At 36.8% G+C, this 25,069-nt stretch overlaps 1 protein-coding gene across 4 annotated transcripts in view; it reads left to right on the top strand.

Moving 5' to 3' along the window:
* PDE4D (phosphodiesterase 4D) overlaps positions 1-25,069 on the top strand; it is a 354,668-nt gene that overhangs the window by 241,410 nt on the left and 88,189 nt on the right. For all 4 annotated transcript variants that reach the window (XM_036402843.2, XM_036402844.2, XM_054517852.1 and 1 more), the window contains exon 2: positions 14,605-14,796. In XM_036402843.2, the coding sequence (XP_036258736.1) occupies positions 14,605-14,796 (192 nt within the window). The remainder of the gene's footprint in view (positions 1-14,604; positions 14,797-25,069) is intronic.

Raw genomic sequence — 25,069 nt, 5'->3', positions numbered from 1 at the left:
ACAGTTTTTTCTCCTTTACACCTCAGTAATGTTTTATCTGGTGCATTAATTGTCCATTTAACTTTTTTTTTTTAAATTTATTTAGTCCTTTCTGTTGCTATTCGGAAAAAATACCCAAAACTGAACAAAACCAAACAAACCATTTAATTCTGTCTGAAAGTAGAATTCAGAATGGTTTTCTTTATCTTATAGAACTACCACATGGTGGAGCTAAAAAAAATAAAAACCACATTTAAAAAAATTTAATCAGCTTCTCATCTGAAGTAAGAAAGATTTTCTTCTTTGTTTCCTTGTATTTTTAAAATAAAATTTCTTATAATAAATTTTTGGTGAAGGGTGTTTGTTTGTTTGCTGGTGGTTTATTTTGCTGTCTTTTCTTTCCTTATATTTTTTTTCTCCATTATTCCCTTCTTTTACATGGAAATGTTACAGAAATACCTGTTCTAATATCTCCTTCTGCTGCATTTTTATGGAGGGGATCTTGGAAAGCACATGTACCAAAACAAGTAAATAAGCTAGCCTTCTAGACTTCCTATTCCTTCACAGGTTTTATATGAGGAAAAACAGTAATTTTTCTAAATTTCTCATTTCCTCACTTTTATCTGCTTTTGATACATCCTTAAAAAACAGTGTTGCTGATACTTCTTTTGTTACTACTCCTAAACTCCTACTACCAAATTGAAACTCCCACTACTAAAATGAATTAGTATTAATTTTAGATAGTATGTAGGTTTTAATTTGTTTTGTTTTGCTTGTTTTTAAGGTTCACTTAACCTTAAAAGAAAAGAACTCCTGGCTCTTTACAAAGTTCCCATTTTTCAGGTAGAGAAATGTAAGCACAGAAGAGGATAAAACTATTCAGTCAGGATGACTCACCAGGGAGAGAACAGGTTTTTGTATCCTCTAATTCTACTTTATTCCCACAAAAGAAACAAATGTAACAAAGGATATCCTGATAGTTTGTCCCTCCTTCAGCTGCCTGGGCCCCCGTTCCCATCTGCTGAAGGTTTCTGTTGAGAGCCCAAGTCTGTCTGTGAGTTTTGGGACAGAGGGTGGGTCAGGCAGGCGATGGATGGCGCGCTCACCGTGGTGCCAGCTGGGAGGGCACATCACCATGCCCTGCCTGGGCAGCGGGGCAGCGCCTGGGTACCTCGGCTGAGCTCTGCTGAAAAGCACTGCTCGAAGAGTAGCTTTCATTTGGCTAAATTGTTGATTCCCCTGGGAGCACATCACAGGATGAAATAACAAGATGTCAGGGCAAAATAGTTGAAGAAGTTGTTCCAAAAGCAACAATGTTACATTGACATTTTTTCATCTGTAGGGACTGATGAGAGATAGTGGACTTTCTCCTTGCTCTCTTGGATTGTGCATTTTGTAATGTTTCCTGAGTGATATAATCACCTCCTTGGCACCAGCAATTATGGCGTGTCCTATCCCAGTTTTAGTAATGACATCAGGATCAAGAAAATAGAGTTTTGGAATCTAGTTGCCTGACAACTCTTTTTTTGCACTAAGTCAAGTTAATCATGCACAATTTTTCCTGGTAACAGGAAATTTCATTATGCAAAAAATGCTCTCATGCTTTTGATTTTTTTTTCTATTTGTAAACATACGTCATGTTTACATTTTGTCCTAAGAAGCTCTATAGTTCAGTTGTTATGATTTGTCCAGACATTTGAATTATTTTGTTAGTTTAAACATGTATTCTTTTGGAGTTCAGGGAAGGACTTGTGGAAAGGATGAGAAAAGACAACACATTTTGCCCAGTGGAGAAATGCAGCAGATGAGTTGATACAGCAGAGAAGAGGTTGATGGACAAAACCAGTCAAAAGCAATCATCTTCCCTCCCAAATTTATAGTTCAATTGGGAGCATGAAACCTATTCTATGGAATTAGTTTGCTCTTACAGATAACTCTGTAACTGATGAGAAATTTTTAGCTGGCCTTGATAAATCTACAGATATATATTTCTGCATTGCACTAGGCTGTTTTGAATTTTAATGGAATGATTTGGTCTTGCTCTTTGAGAAGAATTTCACAGAAGAATTTGTTTTGCGATAATACACAGTGATTTTTAACAGCTTTGGCTCCAGGTTTTCACTCACATTTATTAAAAAAAAATATTTTTCATCTGCTCTTTCAATTAACTGCATATAATCTGCATGTAAGTTTATTTAATACTGGAAAAAGATACCTTGTTACAAGCAATGTAAACTGGCATTTTTGTTACTACATTCCTTCACAGAGAAAGACTCATTTCTTTGATGAGAGATGCTTAGCTTAGCACTGTGTGCGGCATCTGAAGACTGTAGCAACCAGTGTTGGAGGTTTTTCTCTCATTTCTAGCTAATTTTTTAATCGTCCTTGAGCATTTTTAGACTTTTGTTCATTTAGATAGTCTAACAAATGCAAGTTGTATAATATATATAGTAACTTTACACCTAACAATATTTTCTTTGTTTTAGTAATTCATAAAGCACTAAAGGTATAGCTTTGTAAGTTTTGCTTTGTCACATTTGCTTTCAGAATCCAATAGTCATTTACTCAATTAATGATCTTACAGTGACTGGTAGAAACGGACAATATAGGAGCACAAGAGATTGTGAGGAGAACATGCATATATTACATTGGTTGTTAATGAAAATGAGATTGTGAATGAAGTGTTCCAATGATCTTGAGGATGAGCAGAAGATGAAGTTAATCAAACGTGCATTATAACCAAAATGGAATGTGTTCTTCATCTATGCTCCAATTTTTAGAAGGCAAACCTGCAATGCTGCATTTGAAGTCAGATTTCTGATAGTCTGCCATTAACAGCTGTTGGTAGTGCTACAGCAGGCTGAAATAGAAAACTGGAGATAAGCAGTAGTAATGCAAGGGTCTTCAACATGTGCTCAAATGTAAATGCAATAAACTGATATAGATGTTATTATGACTGAAAAGTCAAGCACAAAAGCCAAGATTGCATTTGACTTTGGAACTTTGGTTTAGTCCCGTGCATAAATAATTTTATACTTTACCAATGTGGTTCTTTATTATTTTTACTTCACTGAGAACTCAAAACAAATGCAACTCAATTCATGAGATATTCAGTATTTTATCATTTTCTTGCTTCTTATTATATGGTCACATGCTTTATTGACCATCTGCTGTTCATATGTGTTGTAAAAGCAGCTCTAGTGCTTCCATCAGCTTTTCTGTGCTGCTCACCATATGACACTTTACTGCTTCTCACAGGTGATTAAATTAATTTTCATCTCACCCTTGTGATAGAAGGAATTGCATCATCCTTACTTAATAGGTATTTAGCCAAAGAGATTAAAGTGAAAGTATTACCTAACTCAAACATTCAATATGTGTTGTCCAGGACTTTGGTTTTTTTATCTCCATAGCATGTAATGACTCTTGTATTCACAGCATTTTTCAATGAAACAGTGGGCAAATGATGAGGGGCTGGGTTACAAAGGAGATGTAGCACTTCTACTTGCTTTTTCTTGCCTTTTTCCGTTGGCATTCACTTTCAGCACTCCCAGAGAGAGAGCAGTGGATCTGATGGACCTTTGATCCATCCTGAGCAGTAGCTGCTCAGAGGTTCTGAGTTAGTCTGTGTTTGTGAGTGTTGATGGCTTAAGCATATGGATACCTCAAGAAGGAAAAAATACTTAACTAGTGATGCATGATAAACCAGTCACTTGGTTTAAGTGACTGGTTCATTATCAGGTGCTTTGCAGCTTGAGCAATTGTTTCCAGTTCCTGATAATAAGATCACTCTTACTTCTTTGTAGCCCTTTGATCAGTACCGATCTTCTGTGGTGAAAGACACAAAACCCCCCCACAGGGGCTTCTTCTTTAGAGTCCTCTGAGACTGGGCAAACCAGGAGATTTTTAAAAAACTCTTCAGATTTTTTCAATAGTGCTGATACATGATGTGACAGACTTTAGCTTAGCTTATACTTATAACTTTTTGAAATTTATGAAAAGGTTCACAGAATCAGTAAAAAACCACATTTTGCAGACACTTGTCTAAACCCTACTTTATACAAAAAAATATGAGTCACTAGAGTATCTCACAAAACAGTTCTCAAAATGTCTTAAATATGAAAAAATGTTATTTTCTTTGTCACCTTCTATCAACAGTTGACCCTCTTTCCATCTTAAAAAACTTGGAAAGAAAATTGCAGCACAGAATTTAGTAATTTAGCAACAAGAAAACACAGTCCTATACTGTGGAACACCAGTCAGCCCTCCTAGGTAATGCTATTAGGCATTGTAATAATACATTTAACATTAAAATGATGTCCTAAAAATCAGGAAAAACAAAACCCAAATGATTCATTATTGTAGATTATAATTTGCTTTGGACTAATGACATGAATTATATTTGACATTACATGCACTTAGTGAATATCCTCAGGGTCTAACAGAAGTTTAAGTATGTACGCACAAAATAATTCATCTCAGCAATCTTCCAAGGTTAGCTCCTGAACTTCTTACCCTCTAAAGGTTATTTGGATGTGGCAAAGAACTTCCAGAACTCAAAACACTGCATATACCTTAATACTGTTCGTAGAAATCTGGGGAAGAGGTGGAGACAAAAATCCAATACCCAGAATTTAAAGAACGGAAATGAACTGAAGAGGAAAGGATGAAACAATTTTGTTAAAGAAAAGTATAAAAATTTTATAACTTTGAAGGTCTTAGTACCTTGAGCTTTCACCCTTTACAAAACGTATAGTTTGCCTTCAATGATAATTACTATTAACACATCCCAACACAAATTCTTGTGGAAGTAGAATTTGTTTGTGATTAATTCCCAGCAATTATTTATTGCAATGGGAGAAATACTACAATGGTGTCAGAAAAAAAAATTGTTTCCAGTCAAATATAATTATGTGTCCTTTACCTAGAGCTTTCATTGTCCTAAGCAATCTAGAACCATACCTAAAGAAACAACTGCAATTTCTTATCTAGCTGTCTCCTGTCCACCCTCCTCTAAAGATGGCCTTGATTTCATGATATTTATGTGTACACATTGTACTGGTGAAACAAATAATCTTCTATGTGCAAGGTCCCTATCATCTGGCTTTAGAGCTTCTTCTCTTTGGACCTTTCTGTCCACAGCCCTTATCCATTTTCTTCAATGCACAATTTTTGAAGAAAATGTTGCTTAGGGTCAGTTGTGCAAAGATTTAAAAATTATGAACTAAGTGATGCTGAGGATTGCAGGTTCTCTTGTCATAATGATCACACGTCCTGGCTCACTGGATCTCTTTTTAAGAAGGACCTGGGCCTATTTGAATGAGTCCAGAGAAGGCTACTAAGAAGATGAGAGGGCTGGAGCACCACTTCTAGGGAGATGGGCTAAGAGAGCTGAGCTTGTTCAGCCTGGAGAAGAGAAGGGAGACTTAGAACACCTTCCAGTTCCTGAAGGGGGCCTACAAGAACACTCAGGAGAGACATTTAATGAGAGAATGTAGTGACAAGAGACAAGGTAATGGCTTTGAGATGAAGAAGGATAAGTTTAGATTAAATGTTAGAAAGAAACTCTTCATTGTGCGGATGGTAAACCTCTGGAACAGGTTGCCCAGAAAAGTTGTGAATGCCCCATCCCTGGAAGTGTTCAAGGCCAGGCTGGATGGAGATCTAAAAAACCTGATCTGGTGGAAGGTGTATTCCTGCTCATGGCAGGTGGGCTGAAACGAGATCATTTTTCGGTCACTTCCAAACCAAACCAGTCTATGGTTCTATCATTCTCTGCTGTATTTTCTGGTATGGGAAAATAGCATGAAGCAACCATGAATGCTTAGTCCTGCCACCTTCTGTCACAAGTACACTTTGCAAAAGATCTTTGTCACTAGTCACAGGGTAGGTGTAACCATATCTTCTGTGACATAGCCTTTATCACCATTGGGACTGTATATGATGATGTTTCAGAAAGACATGGTTTGCTGGGAAACTTCATAATGCATATTAGTGTTATCCCTTGGAATATTTTTACCCGTTATATGGACTCTGTGTTTTCATCAGTACTGTAGGGTATTGATTCAAATATTATAGGTCGGAGAAACTCCCTGTTTTCCTACATTTGCTTTATCACACCAGTAATTCATAAAGAATATATAAGCAATTTAAATGCTTTTGATAATCGCATTTGACTGGATTCACAGAAAGAGGAGGCTGAGCTCTTTCAGCGTATTGGATTTTCCATCTCTAGCACAAGTTTGGCTCTCAACCATATCTTCTGCTAATATCTTAGGGAAACTGCATTTTAACTAGAGTTAGGAAACATTCTTGGTGGATGGTTTGCATATTTTTATTAATTGATAAATAAGCATTTTGATATGCTTTGAAATTTTATTCTACTACATTTAAAAAAAGAGAAAATTAATGGCACTGTGTATTACAGTAAATTCATGCCATATGGTCACTCGGTGCAAGTTGGTTTTGTATCCCACAAATACTGCCCAGAAAGTAGTGGTGCAGAAAAAGAAGTTGGTATATTTGGATCAAAACTCACCCTGGAAAGAAAAACAATTTTTCTTGAACTTGAATAAACTAGGTAAAGTGATTTTTTAAACAAAGATCTGAAGATAGTTCACTATTTATGTCATCCAGAGGAACCTAAACAGGCTGAAGAAGTGGGTGCATGGGAATATTTTGAAATTTAGTGAGATCAAGTGCAAGGTGCTGGACTTGGGTCAGGGCAACACCTGAGGGGATGAACAGATCAATAACAGCTCCAGGGAGAAGGACTTGTGAGGCTGGACCTGCCCCAGCCATGGGCACTCCCAGCCCAGAGAGCCACACGTGTCCTGGGCTGCATCCAGAGCAGGGTGGGCAGCAGGGCCAGGGAGGGGATTCTGCCCCTCTGCCCTGCTCTGCTGAGACCCCACCTGCAGGGCTGCATCAGCTCTGGGCTCCCAGCACAGGAAGGACACATGGACCTGCTGGAACACATCCAGAGGGGACCACAAAGATGATCAGAGGGATGGAGCACCTCTCCTATTAGGAAATACCAAGAGAGTTAGATATATACAGAAAAGAGAGGGCTTTGGGGTGACCTAATTGCAGTCTTCAAGTACCCTAAGGGAATTTACTGGAAGGATGGAGAGAGACCATTTGCAAGAGCATATGAATTCACAGGACAAGGGGGAATGGCTTCACAGTGAAAGAAAGTAGGTTTGGATTAGATATTAGGAAAAAATTCTTTTCTGTGAGGGTGGTGAGGCACTGGAACAGGTTGCCCAGGAAAGTTGTGGATTCCCCATCCCTGGGGAACATAGAATCATAAACCCAAAAATAAATTACTTAAGTGAATGTTGACCGAGAGAGTGCAATCCAATAATGACAGTAATAGAATGGAGAACCATCAGTCCAGCTGCGACTGCAATCCTAGAAATGCAGTTGAAGTTTACCTCCAGCAATGGCATATGGGGGTGGCAGGGACCAGCAGGCTTGTGGGGTACTTGAAGCACCCCAGGGCTTGCTGCCTAGTCTTTCTCATGTGTGGATCAAGTGGTTCTGTTTTTCAACATTCTTTTTCTCAGATTGCCCAAAATAGTTCTAATTCTTCAACATTTTCTGCAGATTTTCTCATTCAGATCTCAAGCTGCCACAGATTTTAGCAGAAGCATAAAAATAGAGGCTTGGTGATTTTTTTGTTATCTAAAAGTAGAAATATTAATCCCCTTAGGTCTGTTAGATCAGAAGAACCATATAAAGTGACATAAGTCTTGTAAAAACATGAACAGATTACCACATTTCTTGGAAATTATTTTTCATTTCATTTCTCTGTGGTTCTTGTTTGAATTATTGTTATACTAAAATAAGACAATGATTTCAGTTTCAAAGAAACATCAAAACATCAAATCCATGTGATAGGATCTGGAATCTGGCATTCAATTTGAGCACCACATTAGTAGAAAGAAATTCACTCTCAATACCAAGTTCAGAGAATGAAACTTGCCAGGTGAGGGATGATATTCTCTCTGAGGAAAAAATAAAAGGAATAACAAAGGGAATCCCAGTACAGCTGAGCACAACACTCAAGTTGATGTAATAGGTGTCTTAAAAAAGAGTTTCATGCCAAATGGATAGACCACTGAGGTATAATTAGGAATAATGAGGTGACATTCTGGAAAGCACATCTTCAGTTGAGTACCAGGAAACAATTCAAAGCTAAAGTACCAAAGAAATTGAATAGTCTTCACAGGAAACTCCTTGCTTGGAAACTTCATAACAAAACATGAAGCAGTTTGTTTTGAGGGATTAGATTTCCTGAGGTGCTTGCTAGAAAAACATGACACAGAAGATAAATAGATAGTCAGAGTTTGTTTGAGTCAGAGTTAACATGTTTGAGCTGACTACTTCTTACAAACCAGTCTGCTTCATTGTTTTTTGTCCTACATATCTTTTGTCCTACACATTTGTCTGTTTCTTGGGCTTTTAATGCTGTCTTATAATTTTGGGCCTAATAGCCTTGTACACTCAAATGTTTCTAAAAACAGCTATGGCAAGAGAAAAAGCCAAGTTCTACTGCTAAAAAAAAAAATCATAAAATGCCATGTTTTATTCTTTTGCTTGGAACTTTGATACGGGAAAATCTACCCACATCACTTCTAAATATGGAGTTAATCACAGGGCTTGCTTTCTGAACCGCTGAACTGGAAACCCAATGCCACAACCAGATAGTTGGCTTGAATTCTACAGTGGTACATGAAAATTCAGATTTAGATCATATGTTCCTTCTAATATCATTTGGTCACAATTGACTGGAAATATTTTAAGCAATGGAAAGCAAAAGTTTTTCTTAATTTTGCTACAAGGAAAAAAAAAATCAATTCACATATAAACACTTTTTTCTTCAAATGTAGAGAGTTGGTATTATATTCCTTTTAAAATATCAGTACAAATGTTTTTCTTCCCTCATTTTACTGAGGGGTTTTTTTTGTTGTTGTTGTTGGTTTGGGTTTTTTGATTTGGGTTTTTTTTTTTTTAACTAGTCTTGGGGGAAAAGACAGAAAGAAAGGAGATAACCAGATGTGGACTCTTCTGCATCACTGGGTAGACACTGTCAGTAAGGAAACATTTTGAAAGGTCCCAAACAAATAATTAGCCAAGTATTCAATTATATAAATCTACTGATTTAGTTTTACTTGGTTTTTACTTGATTTTTTTCTGATGCTGCAGGTTAACCTATTCAGCATCTAAAATCTTCTGGGAGTCTGTAGCAGGAGCAGACTAGAGACAACTTATTTCTTTATGATAAAGAAATGTCTAAAGTTTCATCTCTCACTTAAGGCGAACCATGCCTGACAAAAGAAAAGGGACACCAAAGTCAGCTGTAGTCACAATTTAATGCTTAGTTTATTAGTAAGCAATAAAAAGGCCCAAGTGAAATCACAAAGACCTACCAAGTAATCTAAGATACAGGCATACTCTGGCCTTTCTCTACAATCCCCCATATTCATGGTGCATTCCATCAGCTGTGGTGACCCACTGCTTATTTAAATCTGAAGCAATCGAAGAAATAGATTCAGATTCTGCTTTTGAAGGCAGCATCCATTCCTTCCCTTTCTCCAGTTGCTAAGGTCTCCTTCCTCAGAGATGGGCTCCTGTCCTGGGGCACAAACAATAAATAGTTTACCCCTTCCTTGGAACCTTATAGTTTTATTACCTTGCCTTTGCTCTAAATTAGATCCTGCTCAAAGGGAGTTGCTGCAGGGCAGGTCTTCTCTGATAATTTCAGTGAATTACAGCTGCTACACCTAATGCACCTATTTTGTGTAATATTTAGATTGTGCTACCAGGTGAAAAAACAGGACACGACTTCTTGGAAGTGAGGACATTGAGATGTGTATGTAGGTCATAGCACAGATGGCTGGAGAGATTGCTTGACACTAGGACAATGGAATCCTTTGATGGGGGAAAAAATTGCTCCTCTAGAACTTGCCTGTCCCTCTGTAATGCTAAAGATGGCTTTAAAAGATAAGATGTCCCCAAGAGGTTCAATTAATTTGGCTCTCCCTCCCTGTAGTTTCCAAGATGAAAGTGTGAAGACACTTAAAGGGGAATAGCAAGAGTACAATTTGCATTCTTAAAAAGTCTAGTAAGGTCTTCATTTTAGGGTGAAATTTATTTCCTTCTCTCTCCTACTATTGCATATTTCTCTAAAAATAAAAAAAAAAAAAATATAAAAATTAAAGAAAATACCGCCCCTCCCCCCCCCCCCCCCCCCTCCCGAAAAATGCTGCAGGATTAGTGCTAAATTCTCAGTACTAAGCAAAACCAACACTAAGATTTTTTTATTCAGCATTAATTACAAACTCTTGGGTATAGTGATTGTGATGCCATTATTCCTTATGTAACTAAAATCTGTATTTTATATACAGGCCTCCACATTTTTTCTTTTAGCAGCATGGCAGAGAGTAGGAAACCAATTTTTAGGGGCTCAAAAGGAAGTCCACAGTTTCTTTCAACATGCAAAGAAGCTGTGCAGTCATTAACAACAAAGAAGTGTTGCTAAGATTCAGGATCAGGACCCAGAACCTCTCTTGTTCTTGTCACAGAGTCCTATTATTTTCTGAAGCAAACCTCTAATAATCTTCCTAAAGTTTGCTTGTGGGTTTATTTGTACTTGTTGTCTTAGGAGCACAAGAAGATCAGCCATGAATGTTTACAAATCACTCAGTTTTTTCCTCATCTTAGTACAGAGCATGGATGACAAAAAGTGGGCAAGAAGTGCAAACAAGATGAATAGCCAAACAAGGAAAAAACTCTGAATTTCGTCTCATGTCAAGTTTGTCAACATTGAACACTGAATAAGTCAGGCTCTAAAGATAAACACTATCCACTAATGCCTTAAAACATTTTTTCAAAATGCAGACACAAAAGTTGCTGAATTATCATTGATTTTTCAGGGCTTTGGCATCTCTGGAGTTGCAGCAAAGCTCTTTGAACGTATAAAATTCTGTGATGTCTGTGCCAAATGCCTGTCACCAAAGGCAGTTTCAGTTTGCTTGCATTATGCAAACTGCCCAGAGCTTGCTGCAGAGCAATGGTGTAAAATTCTGTCTTTAAATTGCCACTTACTACCTGCAAAATGAAAGAAAAAGAGTTCCTGTCCTCTTTACTAACAACTTCCATGAAGATGTTGTTCTGTTTCTCCGTTCTTTCTAATTCTTGCTGTGGCTTAAAACTTACTGAGAGTGAAAAGATAAATAGGAAGTAAGCACAATTGACTTTTAGCAATTTCTGTTTAGGCAAGTTAAAGAGCCTGTCCTATTTTATGTCTTAAACTTTTGATTCTTTCAGTGTATGCAACAACAAAGAGCAAAAAACTGGTGTGGAAGTTTTCAATTCCCCATTCTGATTCTCTCTTCTTTTGAAGTCAGAAGTACAGTTTCTTAAAAATAAGACGTGATAAACATAGAAACAATTTATATGATTTCATTGTAATAACTCTTATTTTGATTTAGAATTCTACAAGCTTTCATATCTGAAAATGTTGGCAAATTTCTCAGAAAGATCTAAATAAGACATAACTACTGTAACATTTCAGAAACTTTTTAATATAAACATAGGCTTCTGAAAAAAAAAGTTCTCTATTCACAGTTTCCTTTGAATGTGGAGCTGAACACTAATTTTTTTGATACATATTTTCAGAAAAGACGTTCTCTTGGAACAGCACGAGGCAAATCCAGCTGATCTATTTGGATCCTGTTTTTTACTTTTTACACCCATCTAGTGGTCTCCACGCAGTACAACAGGATAAAATTTCTGTCGCAACGGCAGTGTCTTGCACAAGCTTGTCTTTACCTGGTGATGCAAACCAAAGGACCTCTCCCAGGTGAAACTGCCGTTCTACCTAACAGACTTCTAAATTTTAAAAATCGACTATGTTACAATCTGAAAGTGAAATCATTTGTAGAGGCCTGCCTTAGTTTCTGACTGGAAGAAATACTGGTAATATAATATTCATGTGATGTCCACAAAAGGGGGATGAAGAAAATAAAACAAAACTGCAAATAAAACCATATTTGTTTAATCCAACTGAATACTTTTGATTCAATTGAAAATTTTCATTCTGTGAGAGGGACTTACATTAATCTTCATTTACTTATATCCAGCCTTTAACTTTTGTTTTAAAGTTCCCAGGCAAGTTCATATAAATTTGAAATGATATTGCCATTGCAGAAATTAGTCTTACTGAGAACAGTCTTCTGTTCTACCTAAAACTGTAGGAATTATCTGTCCTCCTGCCCTCAACAGAAAAACAAAATATACAGACTATGTATTGATTAGGAGTTTGTGTTTTCTTGAAGCTGTTTAAAGGGCATAAAAGTCATTCAGGAAACTGAATATTAATGTTAGGAAATTTGGATACAATGAGCTAAACATGTCATCAGCATTGTGATTGTTTTGTGCTCCTGCAATATTTAGGAATTCAAGCTAAAAAGATATTGATTGATAACAATTAATAGTAGTCATACTAGTAACAATGGTAATGTGGTTATGAACTAATGACACTACAAGCTGCAAAGGACATTTCACTGTAGCGTACATGGTATCTTGATCTTTCCAATGCATTCTCAAATACTCTTTGTGAGCAGATTTCAGTCATCACAAAGATGCAACAAATAGGGGAAGTGAAAGGCAAAGAGGAACTCTGCACAGTCCAAGATCACCTAGAAGGCTGGTGCCAGAACACACTAATTTCTTGCCTCATCGTTTAAGTTTTCTTAGTTTGAGGTTCATGAAGCAGCAGGACATTTTAAGACACAGGCATAATCAAATCAAATCAGTCCTGGGAAGAAGAGTATGTGTTTGGATTTACTGACAGGTAATTGTTTTAAAAACTACAGTGAAAAGAGAATGAAAGTACTGTGCTCTCCTGAACTTTTAAAATAATATTTTCTGCATTTATGTAAAAAAACAAAACAAAACAAAAAAAACAAACAACAAAAAACCAAACCAACTACATTTGCTTTTTCACATTCAAATTGTGAGTGGTGAATACAAAGAAAATAATATAATGTGAATGTGACAGTAAGGTTGCAGTTCTAGAGGTATGTGCAAAGTAAAAATAAACAATGAAACAAAAATCTATCCTCTGCCAGGCAGTGTGCATCTGTGTCAAAATAAGCAATATATCTTTCTTTGGTTAGTTCATTTAAGAAAGGAAAAAAGGGTCATGGGAATCCTGTCACTTCTGCAAAGGATTGAAGTGGCAACCTCATTGAAACCTCAGGTCAATGGGAGGTAAAACAAGCTGGTACAGAGTAGCATGTACCAGCTGTGACACTTGTGCTAGCCTGAAGTCTAATCAGCAGCTGACTTGCACTGCATCTTTTCTGCTGTCCTTAGCTGTTACTGGAAACCTGTGGGTGTCCTCTAAGTGAACACCATTTTCAAAATGAATACTTTATATGGGTTCAGCAAAAATGCATAATATCCTGCTAATGTTTATCTATGTTCGAAAAATTATGTGAAAGATCCTCCGTTCATCCCTCATTCTTAAATTTATTTTATTTTATTTTATTTTTTTCCTCATTTCTATGGCAAATGAGCCTAGAGAGGTAGTCTTGCTAATCCACACATTTGTAACCTCTCAGATTGCATACCACAGACATCCAAACATGAAGCCACATGCTGCAAAAAGCCTCCATACAGTTCCAGATGGAGCTGTTGGGCTGTCAAGCAACATGGATTGCTATGAACACATCCTCTCAGCACCACCCACCCTGTACCAGTGTTTAAGTGTTTGCAGACTCCTGTTCAAGGTCTTTGCACTGATTTTCAAAGCCCTTTGTAGAAAAATTCCCATCTATGTAAAACAACATCTACTCTCCTCTTTCTTTCTTTTCCCTCGTCCTTCAGCCTCTCTAGAGAAAAATGTTCTCTAGGAATGATAAGCCTCTTCACCACTCTTCATACCAAAAACAACAACCAAAAGTGCTGAATCTAAACTGAGTGGTTCAAGGACACAAATGGCTACAGAAGTTCTTCTGCTTGGCCATTAACAAAGGACTCTGCTTCCATCTGTTTGTAAACCAGTGAACCTAATGCAGGCAGGTGTGTTCAAGCACACGCCTATGCCTTAATGCCCCCACAGCACTTTTTTTACTGGGACAAGATAAAGTATGTACTTGAAATATTTTTGTGGTAACAAAATATTGGGATTGGATACTCAATAAGGAAAAAGCCCTCAGCTGCCTTAGCAGCGGGAGACAGGATAATTGGTGTTCAGCTCAGGAGAGTTGGGACCTGAAGAAGTAAATAGTGAAATATCATGTTTCCTCTAGTATAGAGCTCATGGATACTCTACATGCAGAGAAGTAGAAAGCTTCCTGTATTTCTAGTAGCATGGGACTTTTCTCTGCCAATTTTCTTTTACTTCAGCCTTGGGGGATTTTTATTGATCAGTAATTTTAAAGTATCTCTCTTGTGTGGCTTGTGGTTTTTCGTAACAGTGTACATGACAAGGTCTTTATTTCTCCATTACTATTAAGAAGCAATTAGCTATGATAATTTATCAGAAGGGTGTTTATTATATTTAAAAATGCTTAGGTCAATAACATAAACAATTTTCTCTTCTTGTTGCAGTTTCGATGTAGACAATGGTACATCATCAGGACGAAGTCCCTTGGACCCCATGACAAGCCCTGGCTCAGGGCTAATTCTTCAGGCAAATTTTGTCCACAGCCAACGTAGGGAGTCTTTCCTTTACCGGTCAGACAGTGATTATGATCTGTCTCCAAAGTCCATGTCCAGGAATTCCTCCATTGCCAGTGATATGTAAGTATCTTATAAAATACTTCTAGTCTATAATTTGTCCAAAATCAAGGTTTTTGCAGCCACAATAAATTTTTTTTTAAAGTCGGACTGTAATCACCTATGCCAGTGAAGTAATGGAAGATTGTTTGTATATTTCTTTAATGAAGATTATACTTGTTTCTGCAGCTTTTGAAGGATATCATGAAGGTGTACTTGACATGTTTATGCACTCTATTAGCCTTGACAGAATAGTAATGATAGTCAATACTGGTGTACTAAAATAGTAAGGGGAGCTGTTTTCTGTCTCCTAAGTTATTTTCAAGAGAAACAACACAAACTCAATTTATCCTTCTTCATGATTTTAAGAAATAGATTACATTTATTTCCAACTGCGTTCTTTTAAATTTTTTGACTAAAGATTTACCAGCTGGAAGAAAATAATATATTTGAGAGAGAAAAATTATTTCAAATACCATCTTAACTAAAGGACAAACTTCTAACAAAAGAACTTTTTAAGCTTATTCTGTCCTCTCTCACTATTCTGTGAAGTGTGTATTTTCTGGTAGTAAGTCATACTTTTTCAAGTATGTGTGGTCCCCAGGTTCCATGTCTAGTGGAAGTCGTGCTAATCTCTGTTTATTAGCAAGATGCCAAAAATATTTAAATGGTCAATCTTCTAGTCACTTCTAAGTAGGAGAAATTATTAACTCTTTCTTGCTTGGTTGGGTTTTCTTTGCCTAAATGGCTCCAATTTGCATGGCCAATTTGGTGTTTATGGTTCAAATAGATATCTAAAATAAAGGATCAGACTTGTCAGAATACCACAGTAAATGCTGGTTTTTAATGAGGCAAAAACCAATAGATATTACCTTTGAAAAATAACTGTAGGCACAAAAAAAGAATAAGAGTTTTCATAAAACTTAGTAAAATTAGAGCTGATATTTAACTTAAAGTCATAAATGAACACTCCTATTTTTTCAGCTTATATAATGTTTAGAACTGTTGTTTTTTTTTAATTATAGCTCTTTTTCTATGTAGAGTTTTAAGGTAAAAACATTTCCTGCCTTTAGAGAGGGTTAGTGTAAGGTCTATGACTCAGTTAAGATCTGTGGATTGAAATACTCAGTAAGCTTTGTGCCAAATGTAACCAGTTTTTGTTGAGACAAAATGGGTTAGAACAAAAAAAATCTTACTTTGTTATAAAAAAAATGCATTTTTCTTTGGAATAATAACCCCTTTCCAGCAAATCTTCCTCTGACAGATATCTTTTTTTATGAAGAGAGAACATTCAAGCTTTTATTATGGCACCTGTACCAGGATAACATTTGTAAAGATTTTTACTTTCAGGAGGACAATCCAGCTGACTGCATTGCTTAGATGAGTCATTTCAATGAAAGATTCAATTAGTGCTCCATCCTTGAACTCATAATCCACTTAATTTCCTAGAATTTTAGGTAATATTTCAGCACATGGCAGTAAATTGGATAAACGATATAATTACTGAAACAGCACACATTTCCCCCCTTTTTTCTCTCTTTATTTTCTTTTCAAATTTTCTGGAAACTCATTTACATATAAAATTTATTTGACCTCACATCTTGATAGATTTTCAAAGTCTCTTGTCACAGATGAACCTTTGTACTAAGAAAGTAAATATTCCTGACACTGTTTTGGAGAGGAGCACATTAGGAAATGTAAAAGGCAAGTTGTTCTCACCATGGAATATTAATCATTTATAAATAAGTCTAATTATAAGCTTAGCTGTTTCACAGAAATTAAGTGAAAAAAAGACATGGAATAAAAGAAGGGAAATTTTAAAAAGATAAAATAACATGGAATAAAAAATAAAAGTCACAAAAGTCCTTATGTATGTATTCAACCATAAACTGAATGTGCTTATGGAAAGAAAACCCATTGAATATTATTAAAATAATGAAACCATTCTGATTCAGGACCTTGCTAAACGAAATGGAAGATGAAAGGGTTGACAGAGGAAGTACCCAAATTTTAGGTTAGTGTCAAATTATCCTATTTCCCTTTTGCATCTATATATATGCTTAACTATTGTTTTTTTTTTAAACATGAGCAATATATATTACAAAATATACACATCATTCAGGTAATGTAAGTCTATTAATTGTACACAGCAGTTAAGTCTAGATCCCCTGATTCTTCAATCAGCCTCAATATTTCACTTTGGAAAGAAAAAGGCAAAGGAAAAAGCATACTTCTTTATTTGAAAGGGGTAGAACATAAAGAATTCTGGCATTTCCATTACTCTGAAATACTGAACTTCGAGTAATACTTTCCAGTCAGTAGCAATGCTTCAAAATTTTAGTCAGATGTGGAATGTCATGTTAAGACAGCCAGTGGATGGCAGTGCTAAATTCATCATGTCATTATTTATTATGTATGCAGCTCCAACCAAGGAAGGGAATAAGTAATGCTCAGTTGTTTGCAAACCCAAAATGAAAAGATGGGCTCTGCTACAAACAACCTAAAAAGCCAAAGGATAAGATGATAACCAGGGGACTAATACAGTCAGATACTACCCTCAGGAGGAGATACAATGCGAGTCACTGTGCTCAAATAGTGAATGTCACAGAGAAAGCAAATGGAGTTTCATTCAGGGAGTTGAGATGGAAAGTAAATAAACAAGGGGAGAAAAGGGACAGGTGGAAAGTTTTGTAAAATCAGAGAATGTAAAGTATACTTTCATGAATCAGTTATGGAAAAGAATAAAAAGACAGGATGAATACAAGGCTGCTTTGATGAGAGAAGGTTTGTGGGACAACTGTGGGGACAGTTCAGCAGAAAAAGCAGCTGAGTGTAAGAAAAGAAAAGCACATAAATTGGAGTGGGGGTCAGTAACATTGTTTTAATTATCCCTTGGAAGAAATAACAAGGTCTTTGAGAATAATAAAAGCAGGACATGGAGATTATATACAGAGATTAGGAAAAGCTGCTAAAGTTTGTGAACTGGAGAGGTGAATCGTTTAGACAGGAAGATACAAGGTCCAAGGCAGAGGAACACAGGTGTGTTGTGAAGCCTCTCTGTGGGATTTCCAGCAGAGAAAAGGATGTGCAAGAGAAAAAGTAACTGAATGAGGCAGTGAAGGGTAGTGAGACAATATCAGGAATTATAGTTCAGGGTCTGTGATGAAAGACAGGAAAACAAGTTTAAAGGGAAGGAAACTAAAGAATGGAAAACAAAACAAAACAAAACAAAACAAAAAAACAAAACAAAACAAAAAAAAAACAAAACCCAAAAAACCAAAAAAAAACCCAACCAAAAAAACCAATTCCCAACACCAACACAGAGGAGAAAGGAAATACTATCTAGATGAAAGATGTGCAAAATCATTGTTGGAAAAATTGTCAGGCCTATATTTGAAGACATTAGTGAAGCAGAGAGCTGTGTGGATGTCTTGCTGAGGTGGTCTGATTGCTTAATGCTGACTTTTTTGAACTGCTGTGGCTGTCCAGAACTTGCAAATACAGGAAGAAGTTGAAGTGATAACACTTTTTATGCTCTTTCTTGTTAAGGGATCACTGCCCTGGTTAATGGAGGAAGAGATCAAATTAGTAGAGAATTTCTGTTGTAGCAGAACCCACGTCTCTAATCAGGTTAAAAAATAGGTTCCTAGAAAATAAAAAGCCAATAAGCTGTCCAGTGCTGCATCACAGCCCATGTTTTATGCCACTCTGAATGGCAAAAAACAGGTATAATCCCCCTGTGATTCTGAAAAAGCAGACCAGAGGACAGCCGTCTAGACCAGGGATCCAAGACATTCTCAGCAGACAAGTCTGTCCAAGCTCCACTGTGTTTCTGAGTGTAAGAAGGTATCTTCTGACGTCTCATTTAAGTCTGTTCTTCTCCCATTTCCACAAGCTCTCAGAACACAGCACAGCACAGCACAGACATCCTGGTTTCCTCAGGACTTGGCCAGCTGTACCTCACTCATATAAAAGCAACTGCTGGGGGAGTTTTACAGCTTTCTTTAGAGAAGGTCAGCATTGTTTTCTTCATCAGCTCCAACTAGTAATATTACACAAAATTTGCTGATATGTATTAAAACTTGCTTGCATGTATTAAAGGAGCAGAACTCCGCCAAGGAACTGAGGGGAACTGCAGGGTCACTGGTCTGGTGGTCTTCTAAATGGCCACCATACACCCATTCTCTAACCTGAACAACTTACTGCTATTCTTTCAGTAACTTCTGAAGACAGCAGCATCCCTCTGCTGCTGTCTGTGATAAAAGAAATATCAAGAGGATGAAGTTTTCTTCAGGACATATTCCCTACAGCTACAGTTACAGAGGATATATTTTCTTGTCCTCTAAGGCAAGCTTTTTCTTTTTTTTTTTCTGAGCCAATAAGGCCTGGTTTTATTAATCAAATATTGTGATTATGAATCTTAAGTTACAAAGAAAAAATACACATTTTTCATGAAAGGTGTTGTCCAAGATTCTGGGATGGCAGACAAGACATGTGTTTACTGAGAAGAATAATTGCACTTCAGCTCAAAAATTAGAAATAATTATCTATTCTCCGGAAAATTTTCAGCTGAAATTCCTTTCAATCATATGCTTTTCTAGGAATCTCTGATATTTTTATTTCATTGTTATTACTGGCTGAAAATGAGCAGTTAAACCTCAAAGTCCAGCCTGCTCTAATAAAGAAGCATTTTCTATGTGTGACTCTGTTTAGAAACAATCTTTAATTTAAAAAATACATTCAATTGCTTGAGACATTTATTTGTTCATGTAAAGAAAGATATTTACATTGCATTAGGAAGAAGAGACAAATATTTTGTTTCATTGTGTTTTTCTTTGTTTTTTAAGATCCTTAAATGAAGTTCCAGATTGCAGCTTAAATGAATACAAGTCATTTGCAAGTCACTCACAATATTTTTTTGAGCTATAAATGAAAAAAATTTGAAAAAAAAAAGATGATTGTCCTTTCTGGTTGTTTGACACATTTTACAGGTGGAATTCAAAACAAAGAACTCAACTTAGAATGCAACTAACTTAAAGTTGAACAATAAATTTGTGCTAACTTTATTTGTTGATCAGGAAATTAGTTATTTTGGAAAACAGAAAGCATTTTTGCATGGAGAAGCATTTATCTGCTATTTATTCAGGGGAGAATTGTTGTTGATGAAATGCAAATATATTTTATTTACTTTCAGTCAATACAGAATCATGACTGGTTCTGTGTGAGAGATTGCTAAAACCTTACAATTTTCCAAACAGCTCTCAGTTGTTAAACACATCGCTTCCTCTTTGAACACTTTAAATGTTTTAGGTTTTTTTTTCCCTTCTCTGGATACAAGGGATGTTTGCAGGAAAATAACATGTTATTACTGAAGTTACAACCAAAACAAACTGAATTCCTACATCTTTTCAGTGACAGATGGCATGTTCTTAAAAATATGGTACCAAAATAAATTCTTAGCTGGGATTTCAGGTACATCACAACACCACATCTCCCTGGGATTGCAACACTGATCAGCAGTGGAGAGGAGGGCAGACGTGCATTTTGTGTGCCAGCAATACTGAAGGATAGGAGCAGTGTGAAGAGAGGCAGCTTTGTAAAAAGGGACTTGAATGTTTTGCAGGGATCTCTTTTGGACTGTTTTTCTGGCTCAGTGATCACCTACATGCACAGGTCACATTTATTTCACAACCCAGAAGAACATTAGCTGCCATTCCACCCTTCAGGGCACAAACTGAATGTTCTGAATTCTTTTAATGGCCCTAATGCTCAGTTAGTTGTAGAGTTCAATCCCTGAAAGAGCACAGTCTGAAAATCTGGTGGCTTTCTCTTGTTTTTCTTGAAGTTAGATTGTTTCTTCTTACATGCATTTAGAGACCTTTGAATTTAGTTAAGGGCCCATTTTTTTTATAAACCCTGAAACCTTCTGTGGCTGGCTCATAGCAAGCTCTCTCAGGCTGGGTTGCGTTGCATGAGTGCCTTGTTCTCAGCAGCTCTGCTATTTCTTTTAAGGAGGGAATCTTTCAGCCTGCATCTGTAGGAGGCCCACATGGAAAGTCATATAGTCTTATTCTTCAGAAGTAACACACCCATATCAGTTTTAAACACTTAAGTATGTAGGACAGGGACAAGCAAGCAACCAAATACCTGATGATTAAAAGCAGTTACAGGCACAATAAACACATTTTATTTTAGTTTGATACCAGGCAAAAGTTTATGTATGTCAGCTAATGCACTCAAAATTCACTAATAGTAACTCATTAAGTGGCACTAACTTGATTGCTTCCAGTCATGTATGCAAACCCAGTCACTAATTTTCTCAAACCTGAGAAGAAAACAGAACTGCACTGTAGTCTCTGATGCCTGTTTATTTTCCAGCCTTGATATAGCTAAATAATGATTTTTGTTGTATGAACAGTCCAATAGTGGCACTGCTGATTTGGCCTGGACTCCTCTGATCGAGTCCAGCATTTTTCTCATTCAAAGTCCTATCTCCTCTGGCTTAATCCAGCCTCTCCTTTAAGACACCAAAAAAACCCCACACTGCTGTAGCTTCTTTTCCATTGCCATTGCCTCAGTTACCCCCAGAACTACCTTCTGATTTCAGAAGGAAAACCACCTGCAGCATGTTCTGTTTCCCTTCAGGACTGAATAATTCTGTCAGACTTAATAGAGGCCAGTTGCTCAGTTAGTTGCCCACCATTCTCCTGTAATCTAAATGGTCTGCTGTATAATGACAGGATTAAAGCATTGAAGCTTGGTGGATGACTAGGGCAATGTGATAAAAATAATTTCTTGAGTTATCTGTGTTTTTTTTTATGCTACACATCATGCTGGCTACATGCTGCTACACATCATACTGTGATGGTCCACTACATCACTACCTATGTGATTTCCTCAGGCAGATTACACAAGTCAGATGTGTGAGTGCAGTGTCTTTGGAAAAGGTTTAAGCTTCTGGGAAATGTAGCTGGGACTGACATAAGAGATCCTGGTGGTCCTCAAACTCTTCCAAAGGTGTTAGGAGACCTTCTTGGTAGATGTAAGATGCCTAGTTGTGTTCCTACAGTGCATTATATTGGATGGGAAAAAATAGTAATAATTCCTGGGTTTTGGATATAGTCAGCCAATTCTGATTCTAGCTTATCCAGGAATTCTGAATGAAGCTTCTGGATGTGATAAGTCCCAGCTCAGATCACTGTCACTGAGACCTAAAATAGCCCTTGTCACCCAGCAAATTCTTATTATTTTTTAAATCTGGACAAAAGTACAGGCACTATGAAAGAGAGATATTAATGCACAGTGAGGTGTACACATAGCCAGATAGTATGTACCTGATAGTGCCTGGATTAAACCTCAAAGTACTGATTTAGAATTGCTAACACTGATTCTTTCCAGTTCTTTAGTCTGTAATAGATGTGGTCCTTGTGCCTTTCCAAGTCTTGAGAGAGCTTCTCACTTTGGGTGCTAATGCAGTTTAGCTTGAATTAAGATTGCAGTTTGGGTAACTTAGCACTGATGACTGCAGCAGGGTAGATTTCAAGAATTCAAAGGCTTCTTTCAAACCTAATCAAATGTACCTTCAGGACCTGAGATGCTAAAAAGGTGACATGAAAAATTATTTTCTTATATAAAATACAAGTTGTATCTAGAAAACTCCAGGTATTTTAGTACATAATATATGTGTATTAGTCAAATGTAACAATTCAAATTTTTTTTGAGGTGTTTTGATTTCTGTAAGGCAGACAAGAATTGTTTTCTTAATGAACATCATAGTGGAGTAACTGGATTTATGCTCCCTATGAAGTCAATTGGGGTTTTTAGAAAGACTTATATCTGAAGTTTTCATTAGTGACATTCATACTGGAGAATTTTTTTCTCCCTTTAGTCTGTCTTTCTAAATCTCACTTGCTTAGTTAGTCAGTCTAAGGAGAATTACTATAACCAGCATTCTTTTGGCTGGGATAATGGACTTCTCAGGTGCTGTAGCTTTTTGGAGCCAATCCTCCTTCATCTGGTTAAGCTTGATTAAATTAACTGTACTGAACTCCCAATATTACAGCAATACTTTTTCACTAATTAGGGCTAGCTGTGTTGCTGAATTAGACAGATGTATCAGGAGGACATAACTGCACAGTGTTACAGAAAATTGTGGTGTTCTGAAACACTCAGACAATAGTTGATGAGAGTCTGCTTCATTCAGGGTCTAATTTCTGTGGTTTCAAGTAGCTCTTTTTAACAATCCTCTTACGTACATATTCACAGAATTAAAATGCTCTGGGAAAAACAACCCCCTCTTCTACAGCTCATAGCTCTGCTACCAATTTTAATTGCTTGTTCTCTCAACCCTAAATCTCAGCCTGCTTGCAGTCTCATAGACTCTATCCCCTGCCTGAGATGCCCAATCTTCCCTCAGGTTGCCTTTACCCTTTCAAAGACATGCAAATCACCAATAACCCACTGGCTATCTAGGAAAACAAAAGGTGTAAACCCACCCATTAATTTTGTAATGTGGGCCAAACCTTAAGAGCTGCTACTTACATTTATTTAGTTTTGGCTTTTTTAACAAGGCCTAAGCTATCTCAGGGCTAGAATTTTTTTCTCAAAGTCTTTAAAAATTGAGATGACATGACTTAAGCACTATTCCTTCCTGCAGAATAAACTGACTTGGAACCCTATGATTTCTGACCTCACAAAATCAATTTTGCAAACTAACCCATTTGTATTTTTCAAAAGCAGATGATGATGATAAATATCAAGCTGCATGGAGCAGGCAGCCACTGCTGCTCACTTTCCTCAAAGCACAGCTTCTGATAGCTAGTACCATTACTATTGCCTTATCAGGGTGCAATCTAGAATCATTTTTCATTGCTGCTAAAATGTGAATCTGAGCAATGTGAATACTTCAGCATACTTAATTAATAAGTTTTGTGGGTGCATATTTGGCTTCAACTATAAAATGTTATTGGGACAGAAAAGAAAATCCTGGCAGTTAGGGTAGTCCATCAGCTTATATTCTATCTTTCATTTGTGGTTTTGTATATGGTATAATTGTGTTCCAGCAAACAAAACACAAATGTCTCATCTAAGCTGAGACACACTATTGGGCAGTAAGTATACAGCCTTGTATGCAGAAATGAGTGGATGCAATGTTTAATCCCAATCTAGATGTTTACACTGCAAAAGGCAGCTGCCATATATTTTTTTTTACCCAAACAGAAGACTACCTTAGTGTCAATCTTCTTTCTTATACAGTTCTTTAAAAATTGAGTAAATTCATATGACAGTGTGATGAAAGAAGATGAAAGCAGTGTGATGAAAGCTCTTGATGTGGAGATTCATTCAGGGATTCCCTACAGCCACTGTCCTCCTGGGCTTTTCAATTCAAAGTTGGCAGCTTTGTTCTTTCAAATGGTCTATGTCCAAAGTTTGTAGCCAGAGAATCCAACAAAGACTGTGCCAGTTGGATTTAAGGCCTGACAGGCATCCTCAGGCAGTACTTCTGAGAATATAAGTAAGGTTTTGATTCAAGGGGAGGAGTGTTGCAAACCAATAAAATCATACTTTAAACTGGTACATTTGTGGCAAACTGATGTAAATATGTCTTGTATGTTTTCTCCCCTTTTTTCAAATAAGGCAGAGCTCCTATTTGTCCTGTTTATATCTCATAACTTCAATGCATGTCCTAAAGATCACTCTGTTGATATTCATGTAAAAGTCTGGAAAGACCCAGAAAACCTTAATCTGTGTTTACTATGGCCTTTAGAAAGACAAACTCTGTTTCCCTGTGAAGCTCACTCTCCTCATGGTCTCTAAAGCCTGGGATTCCCTTCTCCTTAATGGATATAGTGAGTTTTTTCTAACCACTATAAAAGACATCCACTATTTTTTAAGTGTATCCTGATCGGTCAGCAGAACATCTCTCTAGTTACTTCTCTCATTAGATTTTATATTAAATTATGACAGTTAATTATGAAGTAAAGGTTATGCAGTCACCCTGTCTTACCCTTGTGTTAATCTTCCTGCCTGCTTCTCTGTCTGTCCATGCATCTCTAAGTTCCTTGTTATTAGGGGAAAAGTTAATTACTGTTCAGTGATTGGGATAGAAGAGACAAATTGATCCAAATCCTGAAGAAAGGAAGCAGTACTGTTGCACTGAACATGTTCAACTAGCTTCTGACTTAATACAGAACTTTCATCTCCTCAGGGTGGGGATCAGCATAGGTTATATGGTGTGAGTTCAAGTGTCATGTAGGAAATGTTATGAAGAAAAAGTCAGAAATTTGCAGAAGTTTAT

This window comes from Molothrus ater, chromosome Z, assembly GCF_012460135.2.
Source record: "Molothrus ater isolate BHLD 08-10-18 breed brown headed cowbird chromosome Z, BPBGC_Mater_1.1, whole genome shotgun sequence".
Lineage (NCBI taxonomy): Eukaryota > Metazoa > Chordata > Aves > Passeriformes > Icteridae > Molothrus > Molothrus ater.
This window is presented reverse-complemented; position numbering and strand designations above follow the sequence as displayed.